The following is a 17,972-nucleotide window of genomic DNA, read 5'->3' on the forward strand; positions in this document are numbered from 1 at the left end:
GCCTAGGGGATGTTAAGAGGCTTGAGAATAGTACAGACTTACTGAAAGAAACAAGAGGCTGAAGGATGTGAGAACCATTTAGTTCAGCAATATGCACAAACCACGATCTCGCATATGGGACTTGGTTGGCGATCGCATTTGATTCAGGGATAAGCGCAGACCGCAGTCCCATGTATGTAACCCCCTAAAAATGTCTTCCATTAATCAAAATGTAGACAAATCGACCGTAGACGCTGTAAGTCTAAAAAGCTGTAAAAAAAGTGTTGAGAAAGCGCTAAAACGCATATACCTCAAATATTTTAATATCAAATTATGTTAAAATACAACTTGTAAAATTGTAAAACGAAGGTTTACAAATAAAATAAATATTTCACTTACAAAACGAAACAAGTAACAAAATTTCTATTCTATAGTAGCACCCAGAAGTGGTAGATCTTCCCTCTTCTTTTTCCGGTCACATTTTCGACAAAGTTGACTCGAATTAAGGCATCCATTATGATAAATCGCATTACAAACATTACACTATAAGTTCATTATCAAATGAAATACATCATCACACACTTCCACTTACCCTGTAGACATTATCCATCTCGAACGGATACAGCACTTTTGATTTTTTACACACTTCGCAGATGAAACCCTTCTGACTACACAACCAACAATTGTGAACATGATCCACTCCAAATTGAACAACCTTTTGCAGATGTTGAGATAACGCCCCACTCCGAATTTCTGCCAAATCCTAACACCGAATAAAATCATTAATGACTGGATTATTGGTAAGATAACTTACAGCGATTGAATACTGATGAACGTGTTCATACAAGTAATCCTTTCCACCAATTTGGTTCTGTAATTCTTCTATTACGGGTTCACGACACGTGTAAAGGTAATCTCGTAGGAAGTTCAACTGGATCCTTAAATTTTGTAACTTGGCCATTTCGGTAGATACCGAATAAATACAAGGGTTTAAGAGCTGCAATTTTCAAATTGTAGTGATGGTTAAAGCCGCTGCCATGTTCAACCTTTAAGTCAATGGTGGGACGAGTCATCATTTCGGTAATATACGTGAAGGCATTTTGAGATACTTGGTACACTTTGAAATCCCAGTTATGTATAACACGAGCGGGTAAACACACAAGCTCTTCGCTCATGCAATTATCACAGTAGTACTTTGCAGTGAATCCACATGTCCTAAAATTGTGTTTTTCATTTAAGACAATTCTGCTTGAACTGATTTGCATTTTTAGGCTGTAATTACGTTTTTGGCAATTTTATGGAATTGATCTCGCACATCCCTAAACATAGGTACCAAAAAATTCCAGCCTCAACGAAATTTTGTATTTAAGCACTCTTTGAACATGAAAATAACGAATCCATTCCAAAAATTCCAAGTGTAATTCCTGTACTAGCAAGGAAAAAATTGTATGATTTCAACAACCACGGTTAGACGTAACGCATGATTAAAAATGCTATGCCAATGCGCAAAACTCTTTTTAAAAGTTATGTACAGAAACTTGACAGGTTAGTTTGTAAGGCTCCTCTGTAGTCAATTTAGATTTCGATATTATTCGAAGTGGTTAGACCACCAATGTACATTCTTAAGTAGGTATTACATTACCAATTTTGCAACTTTAGCATATTTTGTATCTATTTTTAAATACCGCAATAGATCAGGTATAAAGATGAAGGACCAATTATATGTAAACAAGTTTATTAAAAAGGTGTTAGAAATAGTGTATGAATGTTAAGAATATCCGGGAAGGTGATGCTTTTGCGAGCGAAAGCAGGTACCTACCCTCACCGTGTTGGGGTAGAGCTTTTGTAAGTTTACACTTTAATAACGAGTTGTATTCGTCTAGATATGTTTGTACTTCATGGCTTTATACGCAATAAAAGTACTTTATCGCACAGCAAAAATGGTCCTTCGAGCCAGATGAATCAGAAACGAAATTAGAAGAGGCAGCAAAACCGCAAGTAGTCCATTCATTCCTATTCTAATTAGTAGTGTAGTTTGGCGTGCCCTATGTAACTCTGATCTTTTTTTTTGTTAAGTTTTAGGCGTCCACTACTGTGGTCATTAGCCTATTTACTATAGTTTATTTTTTATTTTTATTTTTTATTTTATTTTATTATCCCTCGCTTGTTTTGGGCCCTCAACAGATCTTCAGATCTTCTTATGAAACATTTGTGTATACTTCAAAAATCTTTATAATGTTGTCGATGTGTTGTGATTGTTCAAGGATCTCTTCCATTTCATCCGTCAGACGAAAATACTGTCTTGTGTGCTCCACTTAAAATACAATCATCTGATCACCACACTGCAAACAAACCGGAGGAGGTTCCCTGCCTAACAAGTGGGCGTGTGTGGTCTGTGTGTGACCTATTCTTAGACAGTGGATCTTCACTCCCTCAACTCTACTGAGATGTAGTGGTGGTCTCCAGGGTTTAGGATTACCCACTGCTGCTGCTGTTGACTGCAATATCATTGATGGGTATTGCAAATAGTATCACACTTAGTGGAGAGTCCTGAGGGATTCCATTTTTCACCACCCTTGGTCTTGAGAGGGTGTTTCCACATTTGAGTATAAAACTCCTGTCACATCAATAGTCTACCAGGAAGAAAGGTAAGTTACCCCTCAATCCTCATCCGTGTAGTTTCTGTAAGACCCCATACCTCCACCTCATATCATATGCCTTCTCTAAATCGAAAAACAGGGGTACCGTATGATGTTGATCCCCGAATGAATCCTGCACAATGCTTTCGAGATAGACAAGTTGGTCGGTGGTTGAACGATTCCAGCGAAATCCCGCCTGATGGTTCACAAGAGACTGATTCGTCCCCAAGTACCACTTGTACTTGTTCATTCTCTCAAGGATTTTTTCCATGCAACAAGTCAGGCTTATGGGCCTATAGTTTGACGGACACAGTGGATCTTCGCCGCCTTTTAAAATGGGGACGACCACCGCCTCCTTCCATTGTCTCGGGTAAGTATTTTCCAGCCATGCTTTGTTGAACGGGTTCAACAGGGACGTTTTGGCGAGTAGAGGAAGACGCCGGATAAAGATGTAGATCCCAGTGACCTTGATTGGGAACAAGACAACGCCTCTTCAAATTCTGAGTAGGGGAGTTCGTCGCCCCTTCCAAAGTCCAGAGAAACTTCTCGCTCCACTTTATTTTCCCGAAAGGGTGATTGATAGTTTCGGGAGTCACTTGCTTCATCAAACTGATCGGCGATCGTCTCGATAACAGTGTGGGGTGAGTTAGTGATACTCCCGTCATTGGTTTTAACCTGGTTAATAGCCTGGGGCCTCTTACCCCTCGCTATTGCCTTTATCTTCCTCCACACCTCAGATATGGAAGTGTTCCAATTGTGGAAACGAATCTGTGCCAAGATGCTTGTTTGCGTTCCAGACACATCTAGCATTCGCTCTGGCACGTTTGAAGGCAACCAAGTTCTCTATAGTGGGATGACGACGAAAGAGGCTTGGGGCTTTTTTCTTGCGAATAATCGCATCCTTCACCCCTATTGAATTGTAGGCAGCTTTGGAATGTTTAGCAACAATAATAATAGTAATAATAATAATAATAATAGTTGATTGACCAACAGAACGCATCCATTTACAGGTCAACTTAAATATATATAGAACATACAAAGCATTGTGCATTAATAACAAAAGAAAATTGAGAGAAAAAAGAAAAGTGAAATTTCAAAAAAAAAAAACAAAAAAAAACAAAAAAAAAGTTAATAACTGCCCCTGAATACATTTAAAGAAAAACAAATATAATGTTATTAAGGCATTAAAATTATTATTAATAATATGCATATAATGCTCGCGTAAAACAATACAAATTGTCTTCAAATTGAATTTAGTATTGCGCCAAGATCAAAATGGTAAATATCGCATGAATTGCATACCTTGTTGAAATGCGCACACATTGTATGAATTGGTGAGCTTTAGTATATTGGTATATGGCACTGCACAATAAAAAGTAATTCCAGTACGCGAGGTGTAAGTAGGAACACGAAAATTCAATAAACTTAACAGTACCAAGGAGTCGATCTTATTATGAATTAATTTATACAGAAAAGTCACACTATTCCTAACCCTCCTTTTCTCTAACGAGCAGAAGTCAGATTTGGCTAACAGTAACGAATAAGGGTATCCCCTCTCCGGATATATACCTTCAACTTTATAAAACAAAAATTTTAAAAACTTACGCTGGACGCCTTCTAGCCTAGATATGTCACTTTTAGTGTAAGTATTCCAAATTAATGCGCAGTATTCCATTTTAGAGCGAACGTATGCAAAGTACAAAGAAGTTAGAGCATTGACGTTGGTAAATGATTTGCAGTTACGCATAATGAAGCCAAGTGATTTCATCGCCGAAGAATGTACCATTTTTATGTGATTAGAAAAGGAGAAACTGGCATCAAAGTAGACACCTAGGTCTCTAGTAGACGTAGAACGGTATAATAATTGAGACCCTATGGTATAATCATATTTAATTGGGTGACGTATACGAGAATATGAAATAATCTGACACTTGGAAACGTTTAGTGTAAGATGGTTAACAGTACACCATTTCAAAAGCTTATTAAGTTGAAGTTGAAATGCCCAGCAATCACTCACATTTGATACTGTTGTGTATAACTTCAAATCGTCAGCAAATATCAGCAAGTTACACGTTAAACTTTCACATAAGTCATCAATGAATAACAAAAACAGCAGCGGACCCAAATTGGAGCCCTGAGGGACTCCAGATAACGAATAAAACAACGAAGACCTATGTTGGTTATAAATTACGTACTGAGTACGATTAGTTAGGTACGACTGAAAAAAATGTACGAGACTGTCACTAAATCCGAAACTATTCAGCTTATATAAAAGGATGGAATGTGAGATACGATCAAACGCCTTAGAGAAGTCTGTATATACCACGTCAACTTGACCACGTTTATCGAGACTCTCTGATATGAACTGAGTGAGCGGCATGAGGTTAGTCGTGGTAGACCTACGCTCCATAAAGCCATGTTGATACGGGGAAAGATAACTCTTAACAAGAGGGTAAATTTGTGAGTGTAGGATCATTTCAAATATTTTTGCAAAATTTGACAAAATGCTAACTGGCCTGTAATTTGTAATCTCTGTCGGATCTCCACTTTTTAACACGGGAGTTACCCTGGCAATTTTCCAGATACTTGGAAAGGTAGATGTTCTAAGAGAAAGGTTAAATAGAACACACAAAGGTCTTATAAATATCTGTCGACAATCTCTTACAAGAAAACTGGGAATCTGATCATGCCCAGCGGTATTTTTGTTGGCTAACTTTTTTATAGTGTTGCACACATCAGACTCGGTAACTATGTCAATTGAACAACAGGGTAAATTTTTAACCGACTGCTGCAACTTAAACGAATTAGCACTAGCCGGTTCATATACACTAGCAAAATGATCAGCGAATCCATTCACTATTTCCGGTGGAGTGTTATACATAATATCCTGCTTACAATGCTTTAGGCAGGAAAACCTATTGATAGAACTAGCAAATTGAGTAGCTTGAACTGCTTCCTAGATAGCAAGGATTTGATACGCGTGTGAGGCCGCCTCGAAAATTCATCTAACCTATTCATCCAAACATCCCTTAGTACTCCCACAGAACCACAGCCTGACTCCTCTCCTCTTCGAAATGGAATACCTAAACCACTTTCACGTGGGACCTCAGATGTGGCTGGTAACCATTACTTAGATTTCGGCCTTTGTCCGGACGTAGCCTAGCCAAACAGGTCGTCCGCCCTCTCGCGCGTCGCCATCGCTTCCAGTCGCCAAGGTGGGTGTAGATTATGGGGGGCGAATTATGATTAAACCATAGAGCCAAGTCATCTAAGGCATATATTTGTCTTTTTGTTTGCTTTGCTTCCAAGGTGCACTTAGAGTTTGTCAGTGACCTTACCACGCAAGCGTTTATATACTGTGTCTACGCCGGTTTGCCCGAGATCCGTTCCGATAATGGAGGAAACTGGGGGCTCGCTCCGAGCTAAAGAAACTTGGCAAGTTTATAGTGACACAGGAAGTTGCTATAACAGAATCTGCAGCAAATTTAGAGATTACTTGGAAATTTATACCTCCATACAGTCCATACTTGGGTGGCTTGTGGGAAATGGGTATAAAGTCTTCCAAGGCACTATTAAAAAGGATCGTTAATAACTGCTCGTTGACTCTTGAAGAGTTGTACATGGGGCTCGTCTAACTAGAGGCGATACTCAACTCTAATGACTGCAACCACTCTCTCACTCTGTCGTGCATTTTATGATTAGACGACCTCACATATGGCTACCCGACCCAGATGTGCTGGATGTTCCTGAAGCAAGATTGTCCCGGTACCACCGCCTAGAGCACCCCCTCAGTGTTGAGCCTTGAGTGGTTCAGTGATCACGCGCCTGTAAAGCAGGTCTTTGCGCTAGTTCAAGAATCCTGGGTTGTTAAATCGAGGGTTTCTGGTATTGGGGGAACAAAAGGAACCGTTTTTTTGTATACATAGCAAGAAAAACCTACAACATGTTCCTAGTCACCTTAATAAGCTCTTCTGCCGACACAAAGGTGTGGCCTTGATACAGTTAGACTGTGTCATACAGGGTAAGCTCAAGTAGTACTAGCATTAGTATATCTCCCGGGAGATTCTGTCAACCTACCTCCCAGCAATGACATGGCAGAACTGATAGAACAATAAACACCTCATTAGAGGGTGTGATTCAAATGCAGGCCATACTACATGGGGGAGAACTGACGTCAACCGCAGGGGTAAATTATTACTTGAATATCGGACAAGTACTAATCTAGAGATTCTCAATCAGGGCAGCGAACCCACGTTTGTAACTACCCGCAGCCTGACTGTGATTGACCTCAGTCTGGTATCAAGTATCTCTGACCACATAACAAACTGACAGGTCACTCCAGAAGCGACTATGTCAAACCATAGAATAGTTTCATTTGAAATTAATTGCACGAGAGCCATCCAACCCCAAGGTAACGGATATTCCCCTTTACGAACATCTCCTTGGAGAAAAACTCTGAGGTCCTGCCCACTTACAGGACAAAGTAGATTTTCTTACCAACTCCATTGTGGAGTCATTTGAACAGGCATGTCCTCTGAGGCACGCTAAGACGCCCTATAACCATCCCTGGTGACGCAGAGTGCTTGAAAAGTAGAAAACTCAGTTGGACAAACTGTTCAATATGGCAAAGAGAGTTTTTGCAGCTCTATAGAATCCACCTCCTCTGAATCTTGCCTAAATAAAATGCTAACAAAAGGTTCATATTATAACCTAGCTAGCCTCAGACGAGAGGATGTACACGGACAACCGCTCAGACACAGCCGAGGTACTGAGAGATGCCCACTTTCCCGAACCCACCACAGCGTCATACCACTTCTGCGGAACTTAACTGTAAAACTAAGACCGATATTCCTAAGTATCGACGATGTTTTTATCATTACAAAGAATATCCTTCAACTACAAAAGCAGCATTTGATAGGAACGTTTGGTTGTTTTTCAAAATAAATATCGGGGAATGACTACAGAGGAGCCTTAAATAAATAAAGTGTACACACCAAATTTCTGACAATTTTTGTTGTCTGTGCACTTGGAATTTTTGCGCGCCCCCGTTTAGGTTCACAGTAATTTCTCCTGCTTAGTAAAGACACGCGAGGTACTGAGACGACGGTCTCAAATAACTACTTGTAGTGCTTACTTGGGTTTAGGCAATAGTGACAGGTTTTCCTTACATTCAGCACATTGGTAGTTCTGAAAATCCAGCCCCTGTTCGCGAGCAATATATAATATGCACTGCAGCATAGACTTCTCAAGGCTGTATTCCAGTGACTCACACACCTCCACAGCAGTTTCGTCCTAGAATAAACCAGTTAAAGGCTGAACAAGCATGACAGCCACTCACCATTTGGACAGAACTTCCCATTTCAGTCGAGCGCTGATCCTGAAAATTTTGCCAAACCTCCTTAAGATCGGAAGTCTTCAAGTAAGTGCCACCTAACAAGTTGTAGCTCTCTATCAAATCGTTATAGCTGGTTTCCATCGACTTCGGATGTTCGGTTTGCGTATTCGCCGCCTCCACCTTATCCAAATTTTCGGATTTCTCCTGAGTTTCAGAAAAGGACCAGCCCGACCTGTGATTTAACGAGTTTCCCAAGTTCGATTCGACTGGAAAATTGACTTTCTCCGATTCGACGCTGGTTGAAACAACCTCGGACAAGTCTGTTGTGCTGGCCTTCTTGTCTTCTTCCGAAATTGGTTTTGGGAGTGACTGTTCCGAAGAGTGTTTCGCAAGGATTATCTTTAAGGCTTCATCTTCGTTTAACGACAACAGACCACCTATTCCAGAACTGTGAGAGTTGAAGGAAATTGCTGAGCTGAGAGAGCCGGTTTCGGAGTTGATCGCGGATGTGGATTGGAGCGATTGAGCCACATCGACCCCAGCTGCAATCTAATTAGAATAACTGTTAATGAATGTTAAAAGACTATAAAGGCTAATTGCACAATTGATTAGATACCCTTTGAGAAGTGTTAATGATAACAAAAATTTAAGTAAACATCTCTGATAATTTTGTTCCGTTATTTACAATAAAAACTCCTTCACTTTGGAAGTTTGTTACAGTAACTAAAATACTTACAGGGCACGATCTTAAAGTAGGCGACCAAATACCAGCCAGAACTAAACTTTGAAGCTGCCACGTATTTAATAGGCTCGTATTACAGGGTAAGTTGAACTCCGTAAATGCCTCTACACCTTCGATTAGCCTCTGAGCGACATCTAAGAGTTCATTATCACGTATTAGGGCATACGTATTATAATATGGTTTTAATACTGAGGAATCCTGTCGCAGGGTCGATAGGTACGATGACAAAAGGCATTCGTTTAATGCCATCCGTATCCATGCTCTGCATTGTCCTATCTCCGTTGTAATTTGTGATAGGTTTTCAATCTAAATACAAACAAAACATTATGTTATTGTGGGTGGCTGCGGTAAATGATGCCAGCATCTTGGAACTGATTAGAAATTCAGCAGATTCTTAATAATAAACCACAAATAGTGCAAACTGGCACAATACTAGAAAGGTAGACAACCCCTCAGAGGATTTTTGATATCATTGCCAATTTTTAGAGATTACCCACTGCCCCTATAAGTTTGAACTTTATTCCCCAAAGATCAGCACTACTGTCCCAAAATGCTGAACAACATAGTAAAGTGTCCATTTTTTAACATAATCATTTGGCATGAACTACAAAAAAATTTCAGAGCTCTAAATCATCCCAAATTGTATAGAGAAGTGTTTCCTCAACTAGTGGGTCGCGAGCGAGCGAGTATTGAATGGGCCCTAATTCACCATTGTGTAAGACACGAATAAAAATAATATAGAAAGTGATAAATTTGATATAGTAATGTATGGGTAATCCGAACCCTCGCTAATCCGAACGCGCCATTTGTAAAATGATATCCATACTCCGAACTCCGGTTTATTATTATTTTTTAACGCGTTTTTGGAAATTTATTTGTAAAAAGGTAGCCCTTAATCTCACTTTGGCCGGCCGGCTGGCTGGCTGACTGGCAGCAAATGCGGGCCGGTAGGGGCGAACGCTTGCCGAAAGAAGAGGAGTGTTCACGTACATACCTCCCTGGCCGTGTAATTAACAATTTTGGGGGACGGGGGTACATGATGTGCGGTCGGCGACATCTGGGCGCCATCCCAGAGAGTGTTATACTAGTTGATTTTCCAGCTTTTTCCGATCTTATTATACCTACAGTTTTGGTCCGATTATTTTCGTTGGAAAGATTTTTTTCCTAGGGGAGAAACAAACCACCTTTTGCAAGTACGTCTTCGCCCACAGATAAGAAAGCCAGGTGATACAACTTCGGTTTCAGGTCGCGAGCAAAACTCTGGCAATAGTAGTAACAAAAGAGCGAGTGACAGCGAGAGCAAGGGAGAAGGTGCTTAAAAACCTGGCAATACAAGACCCTAATTATTAGTCCAACAGGTCAGCGAATATCTTGATGCTATTATAAACTATACCATGCGTGGGTTTAATAATAAAAAAGGTTTTAATTGGGCTGACCAACTGGCGATCCGCGAGCAACCCAACAATCTTAACAAAATAGTGCCACCAACTGCCCCGCCGCTCCAATTTCTTTTGCCCAAGCATTGAAAAATCGTTCAGATCACTCCAAAGCCGACCAAGAAACCTGACACATTCACCACAAGGGTAGACATTAAAGACAGACCCGGATAAAGCCTGCGCTGCAGGTTAAGCTAGGGCAAAACGCTGATCTTTATACGGTTAGGGAAGTTGGGTCGCTCAAATCCCAGGTGATTTTAACTGGTGTGGACGCCGGTTACACAGATGGAATGTTAGAGGAGAGCGTGTTGGAACTGAATGAGCACATTTTCGAACCACATGATTTTTAGTGAGTAAAAGAAAATGTAATTCGCTTAGGGAAAATTGGGTACTAGAGGTACAGACGTCACACTTTAGGGGAGAGACACGATAAACCTATAGCTTGTAAAAACACGGATGGAAGACCACCAAGCCGGGCAGACTCCTCGCGAGAGGAACCTGGTGGTTGGCCAGCTCCTATTTGCAAGAAGAATAGGACTGCACAGAAAGCGATGGCCGAGAAGCGCCGGGTCGAAGGTAAAACCTCAGGTCAAGCGGGCCCTGCGCCATAGCCTAAGACTGTGTCTGGGTCGTTGGCGCAGGGGGGCAACCCGACGTCAGGGACCAAGCATCTCAGATTGGAGGACTCTACGGTTTGGCTCAGGCAGCTTGAGAAGAAGCCTAGAGGTTCTGAAGCGGGTGCACTAAGAACCTATGGGCAAGGCTCAGAGTGGCCATCGTATCACACCCGGAGGTGGACATCACTGAGCCTCAGCTGAGGTCCATTATGGCTGCATTTAATGCAGTTGTCGACACGGGATGCAGGGGAGGGGGCCTTTCCTCGGTTGGCATGGTTCCACTGGAATCAGGGTGCCATTGTGGACTAATGCGAGGACCAGTGGACCTTGGACTGAGAACTCCGTCTCTCTTATTTAGGTCCTGAAAGTTCAGAGACACATCCCTAGGGTAACCAAGGTGATGGCTGTGTTATAGGGGCTCCCGGATGACACAGCCACTATCTTGAAGCGCCTCCAGAGGCTAAATCCTAGTTTCGGGGCAAGCCTATGGAGGACGTTCTTCCATAGGGAGGAGCCTGGTAGGGTTCTCCTCGCATCTGCTGTCGATGAGGCATCCTATCAGGCACACGCGGCACTTTTGTGACGAAAATGAATGCTCCTAAGGGAGAGAGCTCCACCGGAGCAGCATGAATGTCTGCTGGGGGGTAGCCCTGGGAGCCAGGATCAAAGACAAGGCTCAGTGGCAATAAGTAACTGGACTCAGACATTCCAGGATCTTTTTAACAGAGCCCCTTGGCAAATCGGGGTCTTCTAAAACTGACTAGAAGCCCTATTAGGAAGATCACCTGTGTCCTTACGGGGCACTGGATGGTCAACTGCCACCTGCATAACACTTGGCTTGTGTAGCAGCCCATGTGCAAGTTCTGTGGGAGGTAGAAGAAACTACCGAGCATGTGGTTTGTCCGAGGGGGTAATACATGAGCAAAATGTTGTACGAAAGACTACTAGTTGCAAAAGACTACCATAGGACTACCAGTGACTACCCCATGAATACCAGAGACTACCATATAAATACCAGAGACTACCAATAAACACCAGAGACTTCCATATGAATACCAGTGACTACCACATGAATACCACAGACTACCAATGAATACCAGAGACTACCACATGAATACCAGTGACTACTCAAGACTACCACACAGGTGGCAGCGAGATAAGGAGTTGTACCTGGACTGCAACCGGTGTTGGGTAACATCCTTTAATTCTAGATCTAGATACACCTCCAGATGCATTTAAAATCATGATCTAGATCCAGATCAAAGATCCGCACCTAGATCAAGATAGTCCTAAAATGATCTAGATCCTTTATAGATCCTTCATAGGTAAATCTGATTTACATCGGTGGCTTTGATTCATTATTCGGAAAATGCTTAGGTACTTTGGTTTTGCAACTTTGGACTTACCAAAAAAACACCCTGTACGTTGTATTTTTAATGTTTCATAGTAGATGTATTTATTTGACTTTTACTTAACCCAAGGTAAGATATAAAACCTGGAATCAAAATTTAAGTAATTTTGGGAATATACTGACGCTTGCAAATGCCCAATTTTTCTTAAAAATCGAATTATCTTTAAGACCACTAGCTTTGCGGATATTAACCATATAATAAAAAAGACACGTAGAATTCAAAAATGCAGGGGATTCTATTAAAAAAAATGTACCACTTTGTGGGTGCACCCTGTATAATTCAAAATATTTTTAAAATGTGGAGAATATTCAACCATATCATAATGCAAAAGTATTCTATCGAAAAATCTGATCTTCAAGGCTTAATGCCTCCGCGCAATCGTTGACTCACCCTGTACTGTAAATAATTACCGATACTACCCCCTAAGCTAAACTACCCGTTATGCTAATGACTATTGACTTTCTGCTTAAACCTGTCTACTCTTAAAAGACTGGTAAATCCCTAAAACTTGAATGGATCATATTTATTGTTTAAACATAGAAACGATTTACTCCGCCAATGTTAAAAACATTTATAACATAAATAAATTAAAATTGATCTGTGGATCTACTAGTGGAAAATCTATTATAATGTAATCTAGATCTAAGATATTATGTGATTATCATGGAAACCTTGGCCTCGACCTTGGCCTGTTTTTAAACACACAAGACAAATCATTATTACTGATTGAATCGCTACCATCTTTAAAACAGAATCGTCACCTTCAATCACCAGCACTGCAACAATCAATTCAATTAATTTAAAAAGTTGCGATTTGATAGACAAAATCATAAAAGCCATAGTTTATACCGGAAATACCTACCTACAGGCAAAATGGAAAATAATAAAAAAGTTAGTAAATGCTCATAGGAATACCAAAGACTACAACCAGAAAACCGGCGATTACCACTGACTACCATCGGAATACCAGAGATTACCATTGACTACCACGGGAATGCCAGAGAATACCACTGATTACCTTCGGAATACCAGTGACTACCACAGGAATACCAGAGACTACCACGGGAATACCAGTGACTACCAGTCATGTGTACGAAAGAATACCACACCGACTAACCCCTCGGGTCTGTCACTGTGATGCATTGATCAGAGACATCAACTCCTTGGAGACAGCTATCTGGAACTGGGGAAGAGTGTCCTTTATTGAGAGGAATGGGCTCTGAACCCTGTTGCGAAAAAAAAGAGGGTGGGCACAATGAACATTTGGTGTGCCTGCCCTAAGTGATGTCTGATACATACAATGCCCTCTCTTCCGATTTAAAATTATACTTTAAAATCATTTAAATACAATAAAGGTGTATGTTGTGATATCCTTGCTGTATACAACTTCTGTCTGTACCTATCATTATGCAGTGTTTACCATATGCTATAAATAGGGCGAGCTGCGATATATATCTTTTATTATTTCATTACCTTTGATTGTTCCTCTTCTGAGCAATATTGCAGTTTGTTTAGGGTTCAGTGGAAGAGCAGGGAAGACAGTAATGTTGTTAACTAAACTTCGCCTTTGGGCCAGATTCATTAAAACATAATTCTTTTTGCACACGGGCACAAGAAGTAACAAAACTTTTGTTTCATATATTTTACAGTATGTACTGAACTTTATTTTTTCTTTATTTAAAATAATATTATTGTATACGTGTGCCAATGTTCTGATGAAGCAATTTATTATTATTATTATTAATATCGAGATTAATATTATAAAGCAGATGTGCGCATGCGCTCATTGCCAACTTTCATATTTATGGAGATATTATTTGAAATTTTAATTAAAGATGCTTCTAGTAAAGGTAAACACTCGGGTAAACATATGCACTCGCATATGCAAAGTATCTTATAATGTAAAAATGAGATGTGCGCATGCGCAATGCCAACTTTCTTATTTATGGAAACATTTCTTTCAAATTTTAACCGTGGATGGTTTTGGGAAATACTGATCAATACATGGAAAATAAGCTAAAGTTACTCGCCTTAGAGCGGAAATCTTTATATTTTTATTAAATTTTAAGGGTTTCAGTAAAGGATGCTCACTAATCCAACCCACTATACTCGGATTCAAGCTAGGGACTCCAGTTGAGCTTCCACTCCACTGCGCCACATGAGCAATTATGATAGACGAATCAATATGTGAAAGTGCAGATCTTATTGAGGAATAATCAAAGGTCTGGGACCTATTTAATCAGAACAATAAACTATAGAAATTCGCAGCTATTTTGGTCATCCATTTTCTTAAGTCCCACCTCGAAAAATACCTGCCACCCCTGCTACTTCATCCTGTTTACAAACTCTTTGAAGATTCATACAGACCTTACTTAAAGACTTAACCATGTTCAGCTACCACATGGTCTGACTGGTAGATGCTTTTAAAGAAGAACAAACTAAAAAGACCGATCATACAAGATATTGCAAAAAGTTTAATAATTAAAGAAATAGGAAATTACAATCATATCGAGTGTAAAAGAAAATATTGCTAGAGCAGCTCCTAGAAACCCCTGTCTATAAAACAGCTGCATTCCATCAAAGTTTAAAAATTATTGACGAAACCATGGCATAGCTGTTGCTGTCTTGCTAGAGTTGAGATATCCGCGGCCAATTATTCAGAATTCGTAAATTATGGAAATAATTGAATTAAAAGTGTCCGACACTTCATTCTACTTCAGTTCAGACTAGTTATCTGAATGTTGATATCTAAAAAGTTGAGAAGTACAGTGAATTGAAAACACAAACTGAAATCCAAAGCTGCATTCATTCAGTTGACTAACTACTTTACAGATTAATTTACTGTAATTAGCTCAAGTAAGAATCCCTTTTCTTGATTAATACATAATATATGCATTTGTGTATTCAAGTTTTTTGCTCTTTGCCAATAGATAGAGCCTCTGTATACCTAGTACTAATTTTGAGCACTTATTTTTTGAATTGTGAATGTTCTGCCCTACGTAAGGAGATTATGAATGCAGCTTTACTTTGGTCTTTGACTGTATAATTCGTAATTGAACCACGAAATAATATAAAAAATGTCTGACAGTAAATACCAACCTGATTAATATTTTGTTTGTGCGAAATGATCAACAGTGGGGCCCAGAAACTTGGTTCTGGCCTTTCGTCGAGATCTGTAATGGCACGCCGAGCCTGGTGAACCAAAGAATCCTTAAGTCCATGTAAAAACATTGCCTCGATGACGGCACATAAAGCACTTTCGGCCTCGTTCATTTGCAAAGAATCGGAAGAAATAGTATCCCCCATATGATATAACTGTATTTCCTTAACACTATTTGAAAGTTGTGTTATAATAGAATCTTTGATTAAAGTTTGTCTTTTCCGAGCGACAGCATTGACACTTTTCATAAAAGCTTTCATTTTTATTGTGTACTTATAGCGACTTCAATCCATACTTCTTAAGAATTCTCTTTGAATGTTCTTCGGCTATTCCCTTTCGGGTGATTTCAAACACTCCCGGATCGCTTAAGTCGATAACGGTCGAAGCACTTCGATTCGAATCTCCAACTCCTAAAGGTCCCCCGTCGAAGACACCACCCAATTTATCCCAAAGTGTGACAAACTCTTCTATTCTGACAGAACTAGGTTCGCTGCTTACGTTCGCACTGGTTAACGCTAACGGAAAATTTAACTCGTTACAAACATCTATTAAAAATGGCTTATCGGGAATGCGTACACCAACCTTGTTTCGCAAGCTCAACGATTTGTCTAGTTTATCCGCACAAGTTAGCACTAAAGTCACAGGCCCCGGAAGCAAAGAGGCGAGCAGGCCGTCAGGCAAATGGTCGACTATTGCCCAACGTCGTACATCGCTTACTTTACCGACACATATCGCCACAGGTTTATTTTCGTTGCGAGCTTTCAGCTGGAACAAGCTATTAATTGCGCTTACATCGACCGCACTACAAGCCAAACCGTAAACTGTGTCAGTAGGCAAAGCGATAACATGTCCCTGTCGCAAGAGATTTACAGCAGCCGATACAGCACTGACATGTTCAGTAGGCAAATGTAAAGCCATAGAAGCACTTCTCGCAATTGTCTTTAGCACATTGAAAAACATTTATTCAGTAATAACTGGCCAAAGGATTACAGCACGTGACGCAAACCTAACAATAAAAAAACCGATTAGCATTATAAAAACGTTAAATTTTCAACAAAATAAGATCCACCACCATCAACTTTAACATTGCGACACTTACAACATAAATTACGCCGTGATTCATCGTCAGCCTTCCGGAAATACGTTATCATCTAATGCGTGTGCAGCAGAAAATCATAAACAAACTATGCAATAATTACTGGAGCATGTTTTGACAATTGTTAATTACGAATTACCTTTCAGGTAATTTAATTCAATCTGCAATCTGCGGTTTTCTGTAATTTTAATAATTAATAGTTTCAATACACCAAAGATGGCGGTAAAATCATTTGAACTAAATATACACAGGGCGGCATATTGAAAAGTAGTTCAAAAAAACTAATATCCTAAATCCTCAACTGCAAACCAAGTATAATAAGTTTAAAGCTCTTAGCTTAAGGCTGGACAGTACATACAGAACGGAGTATGTAAAGTTGCCTATTGTCAATCCCCAAATTTGGTTAATTATAATATTAATTTGTGTTCGATGGTAAAAACATAAACTTAGTCCAATTATAATGCACATTTTCTATCTGTATAAAACCAGCCACGCGGCGGAAGCTATCTTTTCGCGCTTTTTAGAAAAACTTTTAAGTTGTTTTTCCAAGATAACTTATCTATAAATGAAGTTGGAACAATTTCCAAAATTAAGATACGTTCGTAAACTTAATATCTAGGCAATAACGCCAGGAAAATTTATTTCCTTTTTTCTTTTCCAAAATATGACACCCTAACAGCCCTCGACGTTGCCCTTAAAAAAAAGATTATTTTAAAACATTTTAGTAAACCCCGGCGTTATTGTCTAGCTAAAGCATTCACCTTTCACAGGATTATTCGACCCCTTCTTCAACTTCACTCAGAATTAAGATATCGTGGAACGAAATCACGCGTTTTCGGGCAACGGAACGGGTGTACTGTCCAGCCTTAATCTGTAAAGTTGCAAGTAATGACGAATTAAAACAACGTTTAAAAGGGATGTATAAATCATTAGCTAAATAAGTAAGTAAGGCTGAAAATAAAGCGAAGACCTTATGGGATCTTATTGGTTCAACTCGGTCCAAAAAGAAACACATCGATTCTGAAGATTTCGCCATTTTTTCCAAAACGTAGTTTCCCATAATGATACTCCAACCAAAGTACTATAAAAACCATCATTAAAAAATCGTTCTTTTTTAAGCCATCATCCCCCAATGAAATTTACAATATAATAAATTCATTAAAAGGACAAAAATCTTATATATGATGAGATGAGATTCCCAACGCTCTTCTCAAATGCCGTTCGGACACTATTGCTCCACAACTATCAAACATTACAAATTATTGAATAACTCAGGGCGTATTTCCTGAGAAGCTAAAAACAGCCCGAGTAATACCAGTCCATAAAAAGCGAGAGGTAACTGAGATCAGCAACTACAGACCGATCTGCGTATTAAGCTCTTTTTCAAAAGTTTTTGAAAAATGCATATACGAGCGCCTAATGAAGTTCTTTGAAAAGTTCCAAATTCTTTCCCAATGACAATTTGGCTTTCGTCCACGAATGTCTACAGAAGATGCTACCACCCACCTAGTGCAACATATTTATAACGAAATTGATTTAAATAAACAATGTTACGT

The 17,972-nt window shown here is 39.7% G+C and overlaps 2 protein-coding genes across 2 annotated transcripts; both read right to left on the minus strand.

Moving 5' to 3' along the window:
• Window positions 1-286: 286 nt before the first annotated feature.
• Window positions 287-15,617, minus strand: LOC116166047 (sorting nexin-29). The gene is made up of 8 exons (XM_031480870.1): window positions 15,260-15,617; window positions 8,690-9,001; window positions 7,957-8,502; window positions 7,753-7,910; window positions 1,026-1,194; window positions 794-976; window positions 572-742; window positions 287-522 (listed from the first exon to the last, which is right to left on the minus strand). The coding sequence occupies exons 1-8, from the start codon at window positions 15,578-15,580 to the stop codon at window positions 403-405; spliced, it is 1,980 nt and encodes a 659-aa protein (XP_031336730.1). The 5' UTR covers window positions 15,581-15,617; the 3' UTR covers window positions 287-402.
• On the minus strand, window positions 15,564-16,301 carry LOC116166048 (yrdC domain-containing protein, mitochondrial). Its single transcript, XM_031480871.1, has one exon. It carries the CDS (start codon window positions 16,278-16,280, stop codon window positions 15,594-15,596), a length of 687 nt encoding a protein of 228 aa, XP_031336731.1. The 5' UTR covers window positions 16,281-16,301; the 3' UTR covers window positions 15,564-15,593.
• Between the last annotated feature and the right edge of the window lie 1,671 nt (window positions 16,302-17,972).

Source organism: Photinus pyralis, unplaced genomic scaffold (genome assembly GCF_008802855.1).
Source record: "Photinus pyralis isolate 1611_PpyrPB1 unplaced genomic scaffold, Ppyr1.3 Ppyr1.4_LG3a, whole genome shotgun sequence".
NCBI classification, from domain to species: Eukaryota; Metazoa; Arthropoda; class Insecta; order Coleoptera; family Lampyridae; genus Photinus; species Photinus pyralis.

Excerpts from the sequence above, each read along its gene's own strand:
- LOC116166048 (XM_031480871.1), bottom strand. The coding sequence starts at position 16,280 with ATGTTTTTCAATGTGCTAAAGACAATTGCGAGAAGTGCTTCTATGGCT.
- LOC116166047 (XM_031480870.1), bottom strand. The coding sequence starts at position 15,580 with ATGAAAGCTTTTATGAAAAGTGTCAATGCTGTCGCTCGGAAAAGACAA. Across the intron at positions 1,195-7,752 it reads TCACTATTGCCTAAACCCAA|GACATGTGGATTCACTGCAA; the intron begins GTAAGCACTACA and ends ACACAATTTTAG. Across the intron at positions 977-1,025 it reads GTCCCACCATTGACTTAAAG|CTCTTAAACCCTTGTATTTA; the intron begins GTTGAACATGGC and ends TGAAAATTGCAG.